The sequence below is a fragment of the Zea mays genome, chromosome 1 (genome assembly GCF_902167145.1).
Source record: "Zea mays cultivar B73 chromosome 1, Zm-B73-REFERENCE-NAM-5.0, whole genome shotgun sequence".
NCBI classification, from domain to species: Eukaryota; Viridiplantae; Streptophyta; class Magnoliopsida; order Poales; family Poaceae; genus Zea; species Zea mays.
The window spans coordinates 191,307,761-191,329,951 of record NC_050096.1 but is presented as its reverse complement, the minus strand read 5'-3'; the positions used below and the strand labels follow the sequence as shown (position 1 = coordinate 191,329,951).

At 47.0% G+C, this 22,191-nt stretch overlaps 1 protein-coding gene across 2 annotated transcripts; it reads left to right on the top strand.

Moving 5' to 3' along the window:
* Nucleotides 1–11,593: 11,593 nt before the first annotated feature.
* On the top strand, nucleotides 11,594–14,014 carry LOC100283508 (peptide transporter PTR2-B). 2 transcript variants are annotated; one of them, XM_023302282.1, is made up of 4 exons: nucleotides 11,594–11,766; nucleotides 11,929–12,146; nucleotides 12,342–12,919; nucleotides 13,017–13,862. In XM_023302282.1, exons 1-4 carry the CDS (start codon nucleotides 11,727–11,729, stop codon nucleotides 13,840–13,842), a joined length of 1,662 nt encoding a protein of 553 aa, XP_023158050.1. In that variant the 5' UTR covers nucleotides 11,594–11,726; the 3' UTR covers nucleotides 13,843–13,862.
* Nucleotides 14,015–22,191: the final 8,177 nt, after the last annotated feature.

Below are 22,191 nucleotides of genomic sequence, written 5' to 3'. Positions count from 1 at the left end.
TTTATAACCAAAGGGGGAGAGAGTAATTCTAAGGGCTCTAATGATTCCGTTTTTGGCGATTCATGCCAAAGGGGGAGAGAGTAAGAGCCCAAAGCAAAAGGACCGCACCACCACCAATTTTAAAATTTTAGTTTTTCAAAGAGTATTTTCAAATTGGTATCTTACTTGTGATATAATTTCAAATTGGTACACCCTCTTCAAAAATTAATATCAAAACCCTCTTGAACACTAAGAGGAGGATTTCATTAAGGGGGAATTTTGTTTAGTCAAAGGAAAAGCATTTGAAACAGGGAAGAAAATTTCAAATCTTGAAAATGCTTTGCAAAATCTTATTCATTTACCTTTGACTATTTCCAAAAGAACTTTGAAAAGGATTTACAAAAGAATTTGCAAAAACAAAACATGTGGTGCAAGCGTGGTCCAAAATGTTAAAAACAAAGAAACAATCCATGCATATCCTATAAGTAGTTATATTGGCTCAATTCCAAGCAACCTTTGCACTTACATTATGCGAACTAGTTCAATTATGCATTTCTATACTTGCTTTGGTTTGTGTTGGCATCAATCACCAAAAAGGGGGAGATTGAAAGGGAATTAGGCTTACACCTATTTCCTAAATGATTTTGGTGGTTGAATTGCCCAACACAAATAATTGAACTAACTAGTTTGCTCTAGTGTATAAGTTATACAGGTGCCAAAGGTTCACATTTAGCCAATAAAAAGACCAAGTATTGGGTTCAACAAAAGAGCAAAGGGACAACCGAAGGCATCTCTGGTCTGGCGCACCGGACTGTCCGGTGCACCGGACAGTGTCCGGTGCACCAGAGGACTCCAATTCAAACTCGTCACCTTCGGGAAAATCCAGAGGTGCTCCGCTCTAATTCACCGGACTGTCCGGTGTACACCGGACAGTGTCCGGTGCTCCAAGGAACGGCGCCTCAGGAACTCGCCAGCTTCGGGAATTCGCAACGGCTAGTCCGCTATAATTCACCGGACATGTCCGGTGTACACCAGACTGTCCGGTGTGACATTGAAGCAACGGATACTTCGGCGCCAACGGCTACCTGCAGCGCATTAAATGTGCGCCAGCGCGCGCAGAAGTCAGGCACGCCCATACTGGCGCACCGGACACTCTACAGTACATGTCCGGTGCGCCACCGGACATCCAGGCGGGCCCAGAAGACAGATCTCCAACGGTCGGAACCCAACGGCTTTGGTGACGTGGCTGGCGCACCGGACATGTCCGGTGTGCACCGGACTGTCCGGTGCACCATACGACAGTCAGCCCCACCAAACGACTAGTTTGGTGGTTGGGGCTATAAATACCCCCAACCACCCACCATTCATTGCATCCAAGTTTTCACACTTCCAACCACTTACAAGAGCTAGGCATTCAATTCTAGACACACTCAAAAGATCAAATCCTCTCCCAAATTCCACACAAAGTTTTAGTGACTAGTGAGAGAGATTTGCTTGTGTTCTTTCGAGCTCTTGCGCTTGGATTGCTTTCTTCTTTCTTGATTCATTCTTGCGATCAAACTCACTTGTAATTGAGGCAAGAGACACCAATCTTGTGGTGGTCCTTGTAGGAACTTTGTGTTCCAAGTGATTGAGAAGAGAAAGCTCACTCGGTCCGAGGGACCGTTTGAGAGAGGGAAAGGGTTGAAAGAGACCGGGTCTTTGTGACCACCTCAACGGGGAGTAGGTTTGCAAGAACCGAACCTCGGTAAAACAAATCCGTGTGTCACACTCTTTATTCGCTTGCGATTTGTTTTGCACCCTCTCTCGCGGACTTGATTATATCTCTAACGCTAACCCGGTTTGTAGTTGTGATTATTTTTGAGAATTTCAGTTTCGCCCTATTCACCCCCCTCTAGGCGACTATCAGAAGCGATCAGGCCGAATAGATCCATGTGGAGTAGCTCAAGCAGCCTTTCGGTCGTCATGATGTTCTTGTGTGGATGATGAACTCCAACTTGCTTCCCTGCTTGACATGCGCTACAAATTCTGTCTTTCTCAAAATGAACATTTGTTAGTCCTAAAATGTGCTCCCCCTTTAGAAGTTTGTGAAAATTCTTCATCCGAACATGAGCAAGTCGGCGATGCCAGAGCCAGCCCATGTTAGTCTTAGCAATTAACCAAGTGTCTAGTTCACCATTGTTATCATTGAAATTAACCAAATATAGCCGACCATCTAACACTCCCTTAAAAGCTATCGAACCATCACTTCTTCTAAAGACGGTAACACCAACATCAGTGAATAGACAGTTGTAGCCCATTTTACATAATTGAGAAACAAAAAGCAAGTTGTAATCTAAAGAATCTACAAGAAAAACAATAGAGATGGAATGGTCAGGAGATATAGCAATTTTACCCAAACCTTTGACCAAACCTTGATTTCCATCCTCGAATGTGATTGCTCTTTGGGGATCATCATTTTCTCATATGAGGAGAACATCATTTTCTCCCCTGTCATGTGGTTTGTGCACCCGCTATCGATTATCCAACTTGTCCCGCCGAATGCATAAACCTACAAAACAAATTTAAGCCTTGTTCTTAGGTACCCAAACGGTCTTGAGTCCTTTCACATTAGAAACAAACACCTTGGGTACCCAAACACAAGTCTTTGGACTCTTGTGTTTGCCCCCAACATATTTGACAACTACCTTGCCTGATTTGTTAGTGAGCACAATGGATGCATCAAAAGTCTTAAATAAAATGCTATGTTCATTTGATGCATTAACAATATTCTTTTTAGGCATTTTGATATGAGTTGTATGCCTAGAGCTAGAAGACTCATTTCTATACATATAAGCATGATGAAAAATAGAATGAGATTTTCAAGCATGAATTCTTCTAATTTTGTGCTCACGATAGTTCTCAGGGTATAAAATGTAACATTCCCTTTCCTGAACCATGTGAGACTTGCCCTTAACAAAGTTATAAAGCCTATTCTTAGGGACATTAAGCTTGATGTTTCTTTTGGCTCCCTTGTTGGAAGCCAATGCCATCCTTAATGCCAGTGCGTCTCCCATTAGAGCATACTACGAGCAAATTTAAATTTTTCATTCTCTAGTTCATGCTCGACAATTTTATCATTTAATTTAGCTATGTAATTATTTTGTTCTCTAATCATAGCAAGGTGATCATTCATAGCATCAATATTAACATCTCTACATCTAGTCCAAATAGTGTCATGCTGTCACACCCGGATTTAAGGGATAAAGTCGGGTGCGTCTCATATGTGCGCCAAAAAAACACATATAATAACCAAGTGTATGGAGATAAATGTCACAATCATTATTACATAGCAGAAGAGTCTTACAAAAATAAATGATAGTAATAAAGCGAACTAATAATTATTCCTTGACGTTATCTAGCTGACTAGGAGACGCCACCTAGACAAGCTCATACTCCTCATGGTAGACCTCCTACTGGGCTACCTGCTCTTCACTTGTGGGGGGTTTATATATCCCAAGGTTGAGCTCACAAAAGATCATAGCTCAACAAGTTGTGGGGAATAATGTGCATGAACTCACCAAAGGTGGGAGCTCATGTGAAGTATAATACTGATCAACAAATAATGGTTAAAGCTGAGCATTGCTTTTGATAAGTTGGTCAAATTTTATTAGCAGTTAATAAGTATAAGTAAATACCGACCCAAATAATGAGAGATCACAATTAATAAATAAACCACAATGCGATGCAAATGACCAATTAAATTTAATTCCATAAGTTACTCATGTGAGGGTCCGAGCCGCTCATGACCGTGAGCACGGTTGATATACCAGTTTTACACTCTGCAGAGGTTGCGCATCTTTACCCACAAGTCGTGTTACCCATCTGCCATGGGTCATGAATCCCATACACCTCTACCAAGGAAGCGAGGCAGGGTAACACTATGAGACCTTTACAAAGTTCCACTAGCTTATGAAAACCCGCTACAGTTTCTAGGGAGCGCAATATAGGAAACCCCCATCTGAAAAGCCATCGCAACAAAATCAACCCGAGAACCTCCCTATACCGACCACTCCCCTACTGCCATTTCTCCTTTCGGGTAAGGTAGTCCTCCACTAGGTTTCCTAATTAGTCAGCCAAGGGCGTCCCATACCACCCTTGTGGTAGCACTGTTTTTCCGGGTGGTTCTCCATGTTCCAATTAACATAATGATCTTATCATGAATAGTAAATAACTAATTTATAATAAAAGCATGATCATGAATAATGTGTATCTTAACACCCAAAACCACATAAAGCAATAGCATTTACTACCCAAAAGTTCAGTGGTAAACAAGGTATAAAGATAACCAAACTAGGGTGACCTATTAGGTCCCATCAAAATTAACATATACAGATCATAATGATTAACAGGAATATTGTTGGGTAAATAAAAGTGATCAAGGGCACAATTTGCCTTCAACGAGCTCCTGCTTAGTATTTTCCACCTGTTGAGCACCTAGGTCCTCAGATGCTTGCTCGTCTACTCGCAACAATACACACAGACATGGTACAGAAGAAATTAGCATCACACCAAACATGAGAACAGAATGCATGATAATATTCTACGCATCGTAATGAGATCGTAGGTTCGAGAGCCACTAAATTCGGAGTTACGGTTGAAGAGTTATGATTTTCTGAAGTTTCAAGTGTGTGGTATAGAATAAACTAAGTGAATAATTTTAATCTATGTTTCATGATAAAATAGAGTTATCAGCCGATAAACAATATTAATACGAAATTAATGCAACTGGAATGGATCAAAAAAGGAGTTAAAATGAATTTCTTATGAATTAAGCAAGTTTCTGGAATTATTTTTATACTAGAAATTCAATTTCAGTGCATTTTCACTTAATTAATAAACTGAATGGACCGCAGACACTATTATTAGAAGTTTCAGGGGCCTAACTGCTAACAACAAGACCTATTTTTAAATACTTTCTAACGGTGTCACGACGGCGGGTTGATTAGTTAATTTCCCAGGGGCTCTTATACAAAGTATGCACGTCGAAGAGGTATCGGAAAGATCTGACCGCCCGATCGACGCCCGATGGCTCAGATTAGATCATTACTCTAACTGAAGCGGTACACAACCGTGGTCACCGGATCGCAAATCTACGATTCAGATTAGCTAGGATGTGAAGCGTGTTTCCTCCCTGGGATTAAAATCGTACGATCCAGATGCTGATTGCGCAAAAGGGTACGCGTGATCTAATATGGGCCGTCCGTGAGCCGATCCACGGTTCCGGACCCGTCCCCGTCCCTCCGCCGAGACCGAGCACAGCGGCGAACGCGGCCACAGTCGCTCGCCTCGCCAACAGTGGCCACCCGACGATTCCTGCTCCAATCCTAACTCTCGTCTAGTGCCGAGCGTACAGGAGATCAAGACGAACTGAGTGGGGCAACTCTTACCTTGGATCGTTGCTCGGGTTGTGGTGGCCACGGCGGGACGCTGGCTCGGCGGAAAACGCGACTCCGATGAGCAATCTCGAGATCGCCACGGGTCCTTTCTCCCTTCTGCCCCTGGGAACACTCCCGCCACACCCCGATGTGACCACCCACTCTTTGGTATCGGTCGGCGGTGACTAGGGGGATTCGCCGTAGGGCTCGCTGTGCACTTCCCTCTTCACCTTCTCTACGGCAGCGACACAATCTCTAGGCTAGGGCTTTTCGCGACAGGGTTCCGTGAAGGCTACTTATGCGCAACAGATGGCGTCCGAGGAGGTCGGGAGGTCGTTGAGCCGGCCCGGCCAGCTCGCTGCGGGCGGTTACACGGGGAAGAAGAGAAATAGGGCAGCGCGCGTTCGGTGACTGGAAGGTGGGTCCGGCGTGCCAGGCAATCGGTGACCAAGCGCGCCTAGACGATGACTAACCGAGGGGCCCCGCAAGTCAGGGCCGCGGTGCGTGGAGTCCGACTGGGCCGAAGGTGGGCCGCGATCGTTCAATAGGAAAGAGGCTGAATTCAAGGTTTTGGCCCATTCGCATCCCTTTTCTCCTTTTCTTTATTCTTTTGAAATTTCTATTTTGTTTTCCTCTCAAATTTATATTTTGAATTCAAATCCAAACTATGGTCCCTCTTTTAGATTACATGCTCCACCTAAAAAGAAAATACCAGCATGATGTGCATAGTTTGTATTTATTTATTATTTGACCGATTCAATTCCATTAATTGAATATGAAAAACGGGGAAACAAAATAAGTAATCATGTAAATCTTTTTATAAACTCCCAATACTTATGTATTTTTATATCTCCAAATATTTGGGTATTACACATGCTCAACAGTAGATGTAGAAACATTGTAAGCATTTAATTCTTCAATCTTAGCAATTAAACTAGCATTTTCAGTTCTAAGACAAGAAATTGAATCATTGCAAATATTAAGCTCTTTAGACAAGTTTTCACATTTTTCTACTGCAAGAGCATAGGCATCTTTGAGCTTAATAAATTTCTTATTTTCCTTAATGAGCAAGTCCTCTTGGCATTACAAGATAGCATCCTTCTTGTTAATGGTTTCTGTCAATTCATTAATCTTCTTCTTTTGCTCTTTGGTAATGTTTGAAAAAAGATAAGTTAAATCATCATTATCATCACTTGAGCTACTCTCATCATCAGAAGTAGTGTATTTGGGGGTATCTCTAGAATGTACCTTCTTCTTTTTGCTATCCTTAGCCATGAGGCATTTGTGGCCGACGTTGGGGAAGAGAAGGCCTTTGTTGACGGCGATGTTGGTGGCGTCCTCGTCGGAGGAGGAGTCAGTGGAGCTCTCGTCGGAGTCACATTCCTGCCCCATGTGCACCTCGCCACCCTTCTTCTTGTTGTAATATCTTTTCTTTTCCATCTTCTTCCCTTTCTTGTTGTCGTCCCTGTCACTATCACTTGTATATGCACATTTAGCTATAAAGTGACCGGACTTACCACACCTGTAGCAAACCCTATTGGAACGAGGTTTGTAGTCCTTCCCCTTCCTTTGCTTAAGGATTTGCCGAAAGCTCTTGATGATAAGAGACATCTCCTCGTTGTCGAGCTTGGAGGCATCGATTGGGAGTCCTACTTGGTGTAGACTCTTCCTTCTTCTCTTCTATTGCCTTGAAAGCAATGGGTTGTGCCTCAGGCGTGGAAGTGGCGCCTTGCTCCAAGTTGACAATATGTTTGGAGTCTTTGATCATAAGTTCAAAGCTCACAAACTTGCCAATGACCTCCTCAGGAGACATCTGTTTATATCTAGGATCTCCACAAATTAATTGAACTTGAGTGGGATTACGAAATAACCTTGACCATTTCATGGTCATCCCACTTGGTGCTCCCGAGCTTGCGGACTTGGTTGACAATTGTCTTGAGCCAGTTGTACATTGCTTGTGGCTCCTCTCCTTTGTTGAGGACAAATCGACCGAGCTCTCCTTCGATTGTTTCGCGCTTGGTGATTTTGGTCACCTCGTCCCCTTCATGCGTCGTTTTGAGGACGTCCCAAATTTCTTTGGCACTCTTCAACCCTTGCACCTTGTTTTACTCCTCTCGACACAAGGAAGCGGGGAGTATAGAGGTGGCTTGGGAGTTGAAGTGCCTTATTTGGGTGGCCTCATCGGAGTCGTAGTCCTCGTCGCCCACCTATAGTGCCTGCGCTCCAAACTCAACAATATCCCATATACTTTCATGGAGTGGGGTTAGATGGTGTCTCATTTTATCACTCCACATACAATAATATTCACCATCAAAATATGGTAGTTTGCCTAGGGGTACAAAAAGTAAAGGAGCACGTTTAGGAATGCGAGGATAGCGAAAAGGCATCTTACTATATTTCTTACGCTCTTGGCGCTTTGAAGATGTGGACTCGGCGCTAGATGTGGAAGGTGAGGAAGAATTTGTCTCGTAGTAGACCACCTTCTTCATTTTCGTTTTCTTCTTGTCACCCTTCTTATGTGACTTGATGGAGCCAGCGGATTCCTCCTTGTGCTTGTCGCCGGCCTCCTTCGATGGAGTTCTTTCATCGTTCTTCTTTCCCGAAGCTTCGGGCTTTTCGCCGGTGAGCATCTCCCTTTTGGCGTGTTCTCCCGACATCACTTCGAGTTGTTAAACTCTAATGAAGAACCTGCCTCTGATACTAATTGAAAGTCGCCTAGAGGGGGTGAATAGGCGAAACCTAAAATTTATAAACTTTGAACACACACTTTACCCAGGGTTAGGGTTAGAAATAAATAATATTGAAATCGGGGTGCGGAAGATAGTTCTTCTTGTTATGAGTTGCTCAATCAATGCGGATGACTTTGGGAGCCAACTCAAAACAATATGAGCAAGAGAACTTTAGAGAGAGAGGAGAGGGGAGAAACAAATCAAGTGATGAAGATCAACACAAATGAACACGGTGATTTATTTCCTGATGTTTGGTTCCAGAGAACCTACTCCTCGTTGAGGAGGGCACAAAGGCCGGGTCTATTCCAACCCTTTCCCTCTTTCAATCGGTCACTTAGACCGGTCGAGTGCTTCTTCTTAATCACACGGGTCACTAAGACCCGCAAGGATCACCACATAATTAGGTGTCTCTTGCTAGCTTTACAAAACACTTGGAAAGATTAGAATAAGAAGAAGAAAGCAACCAAGCAACAAGAGCAACAAAAGAAACACAAATCACTCTCTCTCAAGTCACTAAGCACTTTTGATCACTTGACTTGATTTTTGGAACTTGGAGAGGATTTGATGCTTTGATTGTGTCTTGGAGTCTATTCTTTTGCTCTAGTATTGAATGAGGAAGTTGGAATGCTTGGATAGCTTGAATGGTGGTGGTTGGGGGGTATTTATAGCCCCAACCACTATTCCAGTCGTTGCTGTCGATGGACACACCAGACAGTCTGGTGGTGCACCGGACACTCCATTGTTCACTGTCCGGTGAGTGCCACGTCAGCCAACCGTTGGGGTTTGGAGCTGTTAACCGTAGAAGTCTTCTATCTTCTTGCGGCATGGGACAATCCGGTGCGATCTGACATCGCAGACTATCTTCTGACTTCTGACGGTCAGACTGTTCCGCAGTCGACCGTTGGCAAAATTGACCATTGCTCTGTTGTCTCACCAGACAGTCCGGTGGTTCACTGGACAGTCTGATGAATTTTAGTGGACGAGCGCTGAGAAAACCCGAGAGCGGCCAGTTCGTGGAGGTCTCCAGCCTGGGCACCGAACAGTGTCCAGTGCGCCATAGGGTGCACCAATTCTGTTTTTCTCCAACCGTGTAGAATTCCCCAAATCATTTTCTTTGTATGTTATGTGAACTTTATGCACCTGAGAAAAATATTCACTAGGCAAACTAGTTAGTCCATATGGTTTGTGATGGACGTCAAACAACAAAATCGATTATAGGAAATGTTGAGGTCATTTCCCTTTCAAAAGGGTATTGTTCATGGTCCGGTGCGCCACTAGTGCGCTGGATGGCTGCCCACTTCATGAATTTCTTCGCTATTTCCTTGGGCTTCTATTGTTCTTGAGTCTTGGACTTCTATGCTCTTTTATGTCTTTTTTTTTGAGGTGTTGCTTTTGAAAGGAAAATAGGGTCGAACCTTTTCCTAAATGATTTTGGTGATTGAAATGCCCAACACAAATAATTGGACTAACTAGTTTGCTCTAGATTATATGTTCTATAGGTGTCAAAGGTTCAACACAAACCAATAAAAAGATCTAAGTTAGGGTTCAAAAGAAAGGAGCAAAAGAAACCGAAGAGAACCCTGGTCTGGCGCACCGGACTGTCCGGTGTGCCACCGGACAGTGTCCGGTGCCCCAGGGACCATACAGGCTGAACTCTTCACCTTTGGGTTTTTGGACAGCCGCTCCGCTATAATTCACCGGACTGTCCGGTGTGCTAGTGGAGCAACGGCTCCAGCGCAACGGTTGACTCCAACGGATACCTGCAAAAGCGCTACAGTGTGCGGATAGTTCGCGCAGAGTCAGAGCAGCGCCAGAAGGCGCACCGGACAGTGAACAGCGCCTGTCCGGTGTGGCACCGGACTGTCCGGTGGCCCAAGCTGTCAGAGCTCCAACGGTCGAAACCGTCAGAACCCTAACGGTTGGGTGACGTGGCTGGCGCACCAGACTGTCCGGTGGCGCACCGGACTGTCCGGTGCGCCCATCGACAGCAGCCCTCCCCAACGGTTGTTTTGGTTGTTGGGGCTATAAATACCCCCAACCACCACCACCTCAAGAATTCAAGATTTTCATACTTCACATTCAATACAAGAGCTAGTGCAATCAATATAAGACACAATTCAATAGAATCAAAGCCTCTCTAAGTCCCAAATCCACTCCAACTAGATAGTGACTAGAGAGTGTGTTTTGCTCGTGTTCTTTGAGCTCTTGTTCTTGGATCGCTTTCTTCTTCCTCATTTCTTATTCCCAAGACACTCGTAATCAAAGCAAGAGACACCAAGTTGTGGTGGTCCTTGTGAGGGGTCTAAGTGATCCGTTGATTAAGGAGAAAGCTCACTCGGTCTAAGTGACCGTTTGAGAGAGGGAAAGGGTTGAAAGAGACCCAGTCTTTGTGACCACCTCAACGGGGACTAGGTTCATTGGAACCGAACCTCGGTAAAACAAATCATCGTGTCATCCGCTCTATTTCCTTGGTTGATTTGTTTTCGCCCTCTCTTTCGGACTCGGTTTTATTTCTAACGCTAACCCCGGCTTGTAGTTGTGCTTAAAGTTTGTAAACTTTCAGTTTCCGCCTATTCACCCCCCTCTAGGCGACTTTCAGCTTTCTCAGTGCCTTAGTCCAATCCTTTTCGCATCTTGTGAACTACAAATACAAACACTAGCAAACATATTAGTCCACATGTTATGTTGACAATCAAACACCAAAATCTTTTGAGTCAAATGGCCCAGAGTCCATTTTTCTTACGGGAGTGACAATAAATAGCATAATCATTACTTGCAAGATAGGATAGGTTATGACTTGGCCTCACATGTCAGCTATAACTCTCTCTTCTTTGGTCTATAAAAGAGAGATGGTGCTCTTGTGCAGGGGAGGGAACATCAGGACAACCACTTAACCCGTTCAAGCAATTTATCTCACCAAAATAGGGACGTAGGTTATTACATTCCGGTAGCCTAAACCTCACTAAGTCCTTGGCTCCCAATATTCTCCGATAACCGTGCTAGACCTCGATAAATGTGATGGGTACAATAGAAGATCAGCACACCAAAGTCCTCTGTCGAATTTTATTCCGACTAACAAACACTGTCAACACACACAATTTATCCATCTATATACCCATATTCAAACTCCACCCTTCAAACAATGCACTCTAGAGTGCAGACAGTGCAAAATAGTAATTTTAGATAAATTTTGAATAGACTGTTGCAGACGGCCTTAGAAGAGGTGAACGAGATATATAATCCTTGACATTTGTGAATCACACGACTTGGATGGATCCGTAACATGTTTGTTCAGACTTGGTCATATTTGTCGTTGGAGGATGACATGCAAGTGTAGAGACATTCGTACGTGTAAGCATGTAATAGTCCATATTTGTAGGCAGCCAGAACCACGATGCGGAAACAATGGTGCCCCTTTGGCTAAAGATACACCATAAGTGACAAACCACCACCCTCCTGCTGATCTGCTCACTTTCTAAAATCCTGGGGCTCTGTCTGGTCCTAATTCTCCCTTCCGATCCGTCGAGCGAATGCGTTTCTTCTTCAGCTCCGGCAGCGACGACGACTTGGATTCTGCTGACTGCATGCTGCATGCCTCACGATGAGGACCGGCGGCTGGAGAGCAGCCTCTTTTATAATAGGCAAGTGAAAAGTTTATCTTGATCGTCAGTGTGCTTCGTCACTTCGTAATAGTACATGCTATATAGCCATGGATAATGGTCATGGATCGATCGAGAAGAATGCATATACGAAGTGTGCTGATCCGATCGATCGTTGGGTACGTGCATGCATGCATGATGCAGTGGCGGAGATCGGTGAGCGCTTCGCCTTCTACGCCGTCGCCTCTAATCTGATCATCTTCCTGACGGGACCCCTGCAAGAGGGGATCGCGGCCGCGGCTGCGGCCACCAACGTGTGGAACGGCACGGCGCTGATGCTGCCGCTGCTCGGCGGCGCCATTGCCGACCTGTGGCTGGGAAGATATCTCACCATCATCTCAGCGTCGCTCCTGTACACCCTGGTAATTAATTAAGCAAAACTACGGTCAAGCTAGCGGGGACGACATGTGTGTGGCCCGCCTGTCCCGTGCAGATTACTGCATATCTAGTCCAAGTTTATGTTGTTTTTATATAGATAGGTAAATAATGCAATTAATTAGCTAGTAGGATCATATATCATTTTAATATTTGGATGGGGAAATGCATGCATAATGCAGGGTTTAGGCCTGCTGGCCGTGTCAACCTTGGTTGGGCATCACTGCAACGCCGCCGCCACCGGCGACAGGTGCCCGGCGCCGCCCACCATCCAGGTCACCCTATTCTACGTGTCGCTCTACATGGTGGCCGTCGGCGAGGGCGGCCACAAGCCGTGCGCGCACGCGTTCGGCGCCGACCAGTTCGACCAGAGCGACCCCGGCGAGTCCGTCTCCCGGAGCTCCTTCTTCAACTGGTGGTACTTCGGCGTGTGCGCCGGCACCGCCGCCACGCTCCTGGTCGTCAGCTACGTGCAGGAGAGCCTTGGCTGGCACCCCGGCTTCGCCATCCCGTGCGCCGTCATGGCCTGCACCCTCGTCGTGTTCCTGCTCGGTACGAGGACGTACCGGTACACCGACACGAGCGGGACGCGGAACCTGTTCGCTCACGCCGCCGAGGCTTTCGCTGGCTGGCGCCGGCGCCAGCGGAGCAGGCTCAGGGCTGCACACCGCACGTCGCATCAGGCTTCACACCAAGGCGTCGTCGGGGTGTCTGCAGAAGAGCCGCCGGAGGCCAGGTACTGTACACTCAGCAGTTACCTGTGCACAAGGTGTACGTTGGATGTCCGTGTGTGCCCCGGCCCCTTTTACTGAACACCGACGTGCGGTGTGTCCGTGTGTGTGCCGCAGCAGAAGGAGCAGAATCGATGAAGAGGCGCAGGTGGTGGCGGCAACGACGGCAGCCACGAACACAGCCGTCGTGGTCAGCGAAGCCAAGGACGTCCTCCGTCTGTTCCCGATATGGGCGATGACGCTGGTATACGCCGTGGTGTACTCGCAGTCCATGACGTTCTTCACAAAGCAGGCCACGACCCTGGACCGACGCGTCGGCGAGGTAGTCAAGGTGCCGGCGGCGGCGCTGCTAGCCTTCATCAGCATCACCATCATGGTGCTCATCCCGGTCTACGACGGCTTGATCGTGCCGCTGTCGCGCCGGTTCACGGGCAGGCCGTCGGGGATCACGATGCTGCAGCGCATCGGCGCCGGGATGCTCCTGTCCACCGTGTCCACGGTGATCGCGGCGCTCGTCGAGGAGCGGCGGCTCCGGGTCGCGCGTGAGGCCGGCCTGGCCGACGAGCCCAGGATCCAGCTGCCGATGAGCCTGTGGTGGATGGTGCCGCAGTACGTGGTGTTCGGCGCCGCCGACGTGTTCGCCATGGTGGGGCTGCAGGAGTTCTTCTACGACCAGGTGCCTGACAGGCTGCGCAGCGTCGGGCTGGCGCTCTACATCAGCATCTTTGGCATCGGAAGCTTCGTCAGCAGCGCGCTCGTGTCAGGCATCCACCGGGTGACGGCGGCGAGGGGCCAGAGCTGGTTCTCAGATAATATGAACCGCGGCCACCTCGACTACTTCTACTGGCTGCTCGCAGGGCTCAGCGCCCTCCAGTTCTTCGCCTATGTCTTCTTTGCGTGGAGATACAAATATATAAACAGAACGTTGGAGCCGAGAACATGTGACACATAGTTTTAGGATTTTCTTCCCTATTTTCGTCACGATACCACCCTTTTTTTTTACGACCCCCCCCCCCCCCCCCCCCCCCCCCCCCCCCCTATTTCATTAAGCAATAGAAACCATACGTTCCTTACAAAGACGCCATGACCGACATCTACCAGCAAAAGAGCAAAACCTTATACACTATCCCTTATCTGAACAAAAGTTTTTTCAGATATGAATAGGAAGCCAACGAAAGGCACATAAACGCAGACCAATCACCAAGACAACATCGTCTTCAGACCAAAAGTATGTCTCAGACCAGGAAGACTGGAGCAGAACAAAAGGGCATTTCCTGCCCGGTCGGCTCTCGCGATTCTTCTGTCAACCGCCAACCGAAGGTAAGGTATGCTTGAAAACTTTTTTTAAAACGAACCAAGCACTCTGTCTGGGTAGCTACCGATTATATTAATAAAGAAGTGGTCCGAATCAAACTAAACAACAAACAACAGACGGTTGGATTAGGACATCAACACGCCAACATCATACAACTTAACTCGTCGGTTAGATTGGGACATCAACACAGCACCACACTCACCGCCGACACAGAGTGTCCAAACAAACACAGGCAGTGGCAACCCCATAAGAGAGCACACAGAACTGCTAAGGATCATCGTTGTCAAGCAAGGATGCAGAGCATCCAGCAACTCCGACTTCCCAAAGCAGCCGACAGACGAACCAAACGAAAAGCAGATAGACAACCTGAAGCGAAAGGTCTCAACAGGTCATCGTTGCCGAGCTCAAGAGAAGCTCCAACTTCCAATCTTGACCCTTCGCCCTGCCTCCGGTTTTTGTCCGACCTTCGAAACATTCTGGACCACGAAGAAGGGAGGTTCGCCTCATGTTATCGTTGCCAAGCCACATCCCTTGACATAGCAGCTCTGACTTCACGTTACAAAACCCCACCTCCACCCGCATACCAGGCGCCGAGAAGCGAAGCAACAACTGAAGGCAAAGCCGTGCCGAGACGAACGTCAGAAGCGACACCTTCAGGAAGGGAGTGACGTCATCGTGACGCCACCGTCCCCTGTCCGCGATGGACCGCTGCCCCGTCGTCCCGCACAATGATGAAGATTTTGGGGCCTGCCGCCGCCGCCACCACCCTGCGCTAGCCAGAGCCACTAGCTGATGCTGCCGCAGACGAGAGGACATCCCGCTCCAGCCTCTTGAGGCCGCCATAGCCCAGAACGGCCAGAGGCGTGGCGCCCAGCCACGACAGCCGTTGACATAGCCTGTCGCCGTCTCCACCACGCCAGCCAAAGCCGCATCGTGCCGGCCACGCCAGCTGCATCCGCAACCGTCGCCCGACGCTAGACGTCGCCCCTCCCACGCACAGGTTCGCGTCCCTGCCTCACGGGCACCGGATCCGGCTCGGGCCCAGCCGAATCTAGGACCACCTGCCACCCCCGTCACCGGAGAGGACGGCCCGCGTCAGCGAGCACTCTCTGGGGGCGAGGCGGCCGCGCCCGACATGAGCCACTGCCACGGCTGGACGCCACCCATGCCACGGCCCGGCACACGACCTGCCGCCCGCCGCGGACGCAGCCAAGGCCGCCACCACAAACGGCGCGCAGGAGCCCGGAGTCGGCCAAATCGCTCCGCCATCGCCTTCACCGCGAGCCGCGCGAGCATCCCGCCGGCTAGCTCCGACGGCGGTGAGGTAGAGAGAGGTGGGAGAGGAGGTGGCAGCGGCTAGGGTTGGAGCCGCCTGAGCTGGGCAACGCAGGGGCCTCTGCGGTCATTGGAAGAGAAAATAGAGTGTTATGCTTGAAAACTTCACTTGCCGTTTTTCGGATGCACATGCTTTCTAGGTCCACCATCCTTCTTTCCGTCTTTTCCTGCATCAATGCCCTAGAATCCATCAAAAAGCAGCATAAGAAAACCACATGAGAAGGATCAGAAAGCATTTTTCCATAAAGATTTTTCCATTTCTAATTTTTTCCAGATGGACCAAAGGACACTGCTCCACAACCAAACATAATCAGTTTTCTAGAATTCTTATTGAATTTATTAATCCATGACCCAAACATGTCACCCGAGTTTCTCAGAATGGTCTGCAAGCTGAAGGACACTTGGATCACTCTCTAAATATATTTCGCAACTGAACACTCAAAAAAACAGATGAGTTACGAATTCGTATAACCCACAGAAAGCACAGACAATCGAACCCTACCAAGATCTTTTTGCTCAGATTATCCTTAGTAAGGATTCTATTTCTAAGAATCATCCACAAAAAGGCTTTGATCTTGAGAGGCGGTCTTATGCGCCAGAGAAACCTATAAGGAACCGGCAGCGAAAAGGTTTTTGTTCCCCTTTAGCAAGATTTAACAGAAAATCCCTTCTTGTCTAACAACCATTGAGATCTATCTTAAGTCTCCGAGAGGGAAATCTGATTACAATCGGCACGAAGAGTCTCAAACTCGAGAGCAAGATCCCCGATCATCCTTATTCTAAAAGCAATGCAAGTGCACTGAAATCTGAGCTTAAAACTTTTTCCACCGAAATGTCTTTATCCAAAGCCAAATTAAATAGCTTGGGAAACTTTTCTGCTAAAGAAGCATTACCACACCACATGTTTTCTAGAAGCGGGTAGAGTTACCATTACCAATCTTTTTCTTACAGAGTTTACAGAGCATATCTTTGACATTAAGAATGCCTTTCCAAAAGTGATTCTGATGTTTTTAAAAGAGATAAGGGGTTTTCCCTTAATGTATTTTTTCTTCAGAATTTGCTACTAAATTCCATCAGAATTCACAATATTCTAGATCCATTTGGCAAGCAAGCACTTATTCATATATATCAGATCTAACACCCCCAAACCACCTTGATCTTTTGGAGAACACACAATCTCCCAGTCAATTAAGTGGTACTTTTTTGTGTGGAGACCACCTTGCCATAAAAAGGCTTTTTCTCAGAATATCCATATTTTTTATCATCGATTTTGGAGCAGAATATATGGATAACATGTACAACGGAACATTTGGCATGCAACTATTGATGAGAACCAACCTCCCACCAAGACTAAAAAACCAGCACTGCCACAAACTTAGCTTTTTCTCCATTTTTCACCAGTAGGAACCAAAGGGATTTACTAATTTTCTTATGGTCAATGGGAACCCTCAAGTATTTCCTTGGGAGGTATATATTAGGGCAAGTAAAGATTTGTGCATACAAATCTTTAAGCTCCCTAGCATTGCCGAAACAGTAAACTTCACCCTTGTGAAAATTGATTTTCAGCCCGGACAAGTGTTCAAATAGGCTCAAGATGAATTTCAAATTGCGAGTCCCTTTTAGACTGTCTTATAGAAGAAAAATAGTATCGTCTGCACACTGCAAGCAAGCGCAACCATTCCTAATGATATGGGGAATCAGACCTTTAATGAGATCTTCATCCTGAGATTTTCTAATCAAGCAAGCCACCCCGTAAGCTGCAATGTTAAAGAGTAAGGGGGAAAAGGGTCCCCCTGTTTGACACCTTTGTGAGTTGTGAAATAGGGCCCAATTATGTCATTAGTTTTGATGGCTACTTTACCCCCCTCTCACCGTTCTCATGACCTAGTCATACCAAGTTTCTCCAAAACCTTTTTTCTAAAGCATGATGTACAAGAAGTACCAATTTAACTTGTCGTATGCCTTTTTAAAATCCACTTTGAAAATAAGACCACTCTGCTTATTTCTTTTAACCTCGTGAATAACTTTATTTAGGGCTACAACACAATCCATGATGTATCTGCCTTTGATAAGACCGAATTGACATGGGCTAATCGCTTTGGTAATGCACTGAGCCAACCTGCTGTTGTTGAGGACCTTGGTAATGATTTTGTAACAAACATTTAAGCAACAAATGGGTCTGAAGTTTTTCATTTGGCATTGTCAATTTTTGGCAACAGAGTGATAACCCCATAATTAAGCCTATCAATATCCAGACTGCCCCTGTGGACATCATCAAACGTATTCCATAAATCTAACTTGATAATATCCCGGAAACCTTGAAGAACTTAGTCAGAAGGCCATCCGAACCGGGAGCGCTGTTGTGTTTTAATTCAAAGACAACTTTCTTGATCTAGTCAAGCGAGAAAGCGGCAATAAGGAAGGATCTATCTTCCTCAATGAGACGACTCGTGCTCAGATTGTTCCTTATCCTTCCGAGGGCGCCCTTTGTTCCTTTTCTTTTTCTAACTTCTACTAGTTGAATGCCCGTGTGTTGCAACAGGAATATATAATATCAGTATACTAAGATAATTTATATACAAAATGTGTGTTATACCATTATGAGAAAATGTTGCATAATCAATTTGTGATTCTGGCCCTACATAAATTTTGTTATTTTAACCTATCTGTTTCACCACTACATTGCAACCATCAGTATCATGCAGACTTTGATATATGCCACGATTTGCATGGTGTCATCATTGGAGAGCACGTTCCACATATGCCGGAAGAAATTCCCTCATACATCGTTAGTCATCAGACACGTACCACCATATGCTTTTGCTTAAACAAAAAGGCAAGTGTGTGTTAGCGAAGAGAATTAAAGGCAAGCCGGCATAAAAGCTACCACAACGGTGGCGAGGATGACGAACTGGTCATTGTTGTCGGTCCTCCTCTGCATCACCTCTGGCACCAAGATGACGCCATAGTCCTCGATATAGTAGTCGTCGAACGCGCGCGACATACCGAGTACTGATGACTCTGGGCTGGGCTGTAAAATGAAGTGCACCCCGAGCACATCAGCAAGGTAGTACCCCTGGCCGTTGCACCACCGGATGCGCTACTCCTCTATATACATCGTGTTCGAAGACACTCACACAACGTCAGCAACGGCCATCGTCCCAGCTGAGAGCACCTAGAGGGGGGTGAATAGGTGATCCTGTTAAACTTAAAACTTAAGCCACAAAACTTGGTTAAGTGTTAGCACAATAATCACCAAGTGGCTAGAGAGAAGTCTTAGCAAAACACAATAACCACACGAGAACAATCACAGAGATGACACAGTGGTTTATCCCGTGGTTCGGCCAAGACCAACGCTTGCCTACTCCACATTGTGGCGTCCCAACGGACGAGGGTTGCAATCAACCCCTCTCAAGCGGTCCAAAGACCCACTTGAATACCATGGTGTTTTGCTTGCTTTACTATATCCCGTTTGCGGGGAATCTCCACACTTTGGAGCCTCTCGCCCTTACACTTAGATGATCACAAAGAAACACGGAGTAAGGGAGGGGTGAGCAACGCACACAAGACTCAAAAATCAGAGCAATAACACGCACACAAGTCGCAACAAGAGCTCGCAACACAACCCAATGAGTTTACAACTCAACTAGAGCTCTAGATGCTATCACAAAGAAACAAATGCGTGGAATCGAAGTCTCGGTGCTTAGGATTGCTTTTAGTATGCTTGGTGTTCTCCTCCATGCGCCTAGGGGTCCCTTTTATAGCCCCAAGGCAGCTAGGAGCCGTTGAGAGCAATCTGGGAAGGCAATTCTTGCCTTCTGTCGTCTGGCGCACCGGACAGTCCGGTGCACACCGGACACTGTCCGGTGCCCGATTTCTTTCCTTAAATGGCGCAGCCGACCGTTGGCAGCCAGAGAGTCGTTGGCGCACCGGACATGTCCGGTGCACACCGGACAGTCCGGTGCCCCCTTCTAGCCGTTGGCTCGGCCACGTGTCCCGCGCAGATCGCGCGGCCGACCGTTGGCTCACCAGACAGTCCGGTGCACACCGGACAGTCCGGTGAATTATAGCCGTACGTCGCCGGTGAATTCCCGAGAGTGGCCAGTTCGCTCGAGCCAGCCTGGCGCACCGGACACTGTCCGGTGCACCACCGGACAGTCCGGTGCTCCCAGACTGAGCAGACTTTGGCTGAACAAAGCCATCTCATTTCCAATTCGATTTTTCCTGTTTCCAGCACTTAGACACAATACATTAGTCTCTAAAACAATGTACTAAGTCTGAGAAACATACCTTTTGACATGATTTGCACTTTGTCCACCACTTTGCATATATTAACACTTAAGCACTTGTGTTGGACTCTAAATCACCAAAACACTTAGAAATGGCCCAAGGGCACATTTCCCTTTCAATCTCCCCCTTTTTGGTGATTTATGCCAACACAACATAAAGCAACTAGAACAAGTGCAATATCACTGCAAATGAAAACTCAAATTTGTTTTGAATCAAATTTGGCATATATGGATCATTCTTTGCCACCACTTGGTTTGTTTTTTTTTGCAAATCAACCTCAAATTCCTATCTCTAAATCAAACACACTTGTAGAGACATAAAGAGAGTCATTCCAAGAGAAATTGATTCAAGATTTTAAAAACCTCCCCTTTTTCCCATCATCAACATTTCTCCCCACAAGAAGCCAACTTTTGACAAGAGAGACAATACAAGAGTGTTGACACACCAAAAGCTCTATTCTACTATTTTCAAAATCTCTCAAGTGGTAGCTGATCCATTTATCACTTTGGCCCTTTATTTTCTCCCCCTTTGGCATCAGGCACCAAAACGGGATTAATCTTGGCCCAAGAACCCCATTGCCTCACCAAAATCTTCAATAAGAATGTAAAGGCAATAAGAGTACATGAGATGAACTTGGAATAAGTTACCCTCTCATCGGAGTGCAGTGGAAGTCTTTCATGGTGAAAGGGAAATGTGCCCTTGGGCCATTTCTAAGTATTTTGGTGATTGAGTGCAAACACAAGGGCCTAAATGTGAATTTATGTACATGGATGAACAAGGTGAAAATCATGAAGTAAAGGTATGTTTCTAAGCCTTAGTACATTGGTTTTAAGTACTAATATATTTGTCTAAGTGTTAGAAACAGAAAGAAGAAGAATAGAGAAAAGGAGAAGGGACTTGGCTGTGTGCTGCCAAGACCCAGCTCGGTCTGGAGCACCGGACTGTCCGGTGTGCACCGGACAGTGTCCGGTGCGCCAGGCTGGCGCGACTCGAACTGGCCGCTCTCGGGAAATTGGCCGGCGGCGTACGGCTAAAATTCACCGGACTGTCCGGTGTGCACCGGACTGTCCGGTGAGCCAACGGTCGGCCAGGGCCAACGGTCGGCCGCGCAATCCGCGCGGGACACGTGGCCGAGCCAACGGTCGGAAGACGGCACCGGACTGTCCGGTGTGCACCGGACATGTCCGGTGCGCCAACAGCGCCAGATCTGCCAACGGTCTGCAACGGTCGTCTTCGCCGTTTAAGGAAACAAATCGGGCACCGGACAGTGTCCGGTGTGCACCGGACTGTCCGGTGCCCCCGACGACAGAAGGCAAGGATGGCCTTCCGGATTTGCTCTCAACGGCTCCTAGCTGTTGGGGCTATAAAAGGAGCCCCTAGGCGCATGGAGGAGACACACAAGCAACCTTTGAGCATTCTTGATCATCCACACTAAGTCTCTGCGCATTCGTTTGTGTTTCTAAGTGATTCGAGCTCTGTTCTAAGTGAGAACTCTGAGATAGTCTTGTGAGCTCGATTCTTGGCCGTGTGCGTGCGCTTTTGCTGTGGATTTGTGTGTGTTGCTTCCCTCCCTTACTCTGTGTTTCATTTGTGATCATATACTTGTAAGGGCAAGAGACTCCAATTTGTGGAGATTCCTTGCAAACGGGATAGTGAAAGGAAAACAAAACACCGTGGTATTCAAGTGGGTCTTTGGACCGCTTGAGAGGGGTTGATTGCAACCCTCGTCCGTTGGGACGCCACAACGTGGAGTAGGCAAGCGTTGGTCTTGGCCGAACCACGGGATAAAACCACTGTGTCACTCTGTGCTTGATTCTCTTGTGGTACTGTGTTTTGTTGAGATTGTTGAGACTTCACCTTAGCCACTTGGCAATAATCGTGCTAACACCTAATCAAGTTTTGTGGCTATAAGTTTGAAGTTTTTACAGGATCACCTATTCACCCCCCCCCCTCTAGGTGCTCTCAATTGGTATCGGAGCCGTTCTCTTCACAAAGGGACTAACCGCCCGAAGAGATGGATCCTAAGGGGAAGGGTATAGTGATCAACGACAAAGAGAAGGAATCCTTCGTCAACGAGCCGAAGGACGATAAGCCTACCGACTCCGGCTCGGGCCAAAGACGGAAGGAAGGGAAGAAGAAGAAGACTAGGCGCATCAAGGAGATCGTCTACTACGACAGCGACGAGTCTACTTCTTCCCAAAAGGACGAGGACCACAACGACTACGAGAGAAGAAAACCGGTTAATTCGAACTTTTCTTTTGATTACTCTCGTATTCCGCAAAGTTCACATTCTCATTTGCTCTCCATTCCACTCGGCAAGCCCCCACACTTTGATGGAGAGGACTACGGATTTTGGAGCCA

Bases quoted from the DNA above. Each gene is read 5' to 3' on its own strand.
- LOC100283508 (XM_023302282.1), top strand. From the start codon at position 11,727: ATGAGGACCGGCGGCTGGAGAGCAGCCTCTTTTATAATAG. The intron at 11,767-11,928 runs GCAAGTGAAAAG...TGCATGATGCAG, and splicing joins AGCAGCCTCTTTTATAATAG to TGGCGGAGATCGGTGAGCGC. The intron at 12,920-13,016 runs GTGCACAAGGTG...CAGCAGAAGGAG, and splicing joins TGTACACTCAGCAGTTACCT to CAGAATCGATGAAGAGGCGC.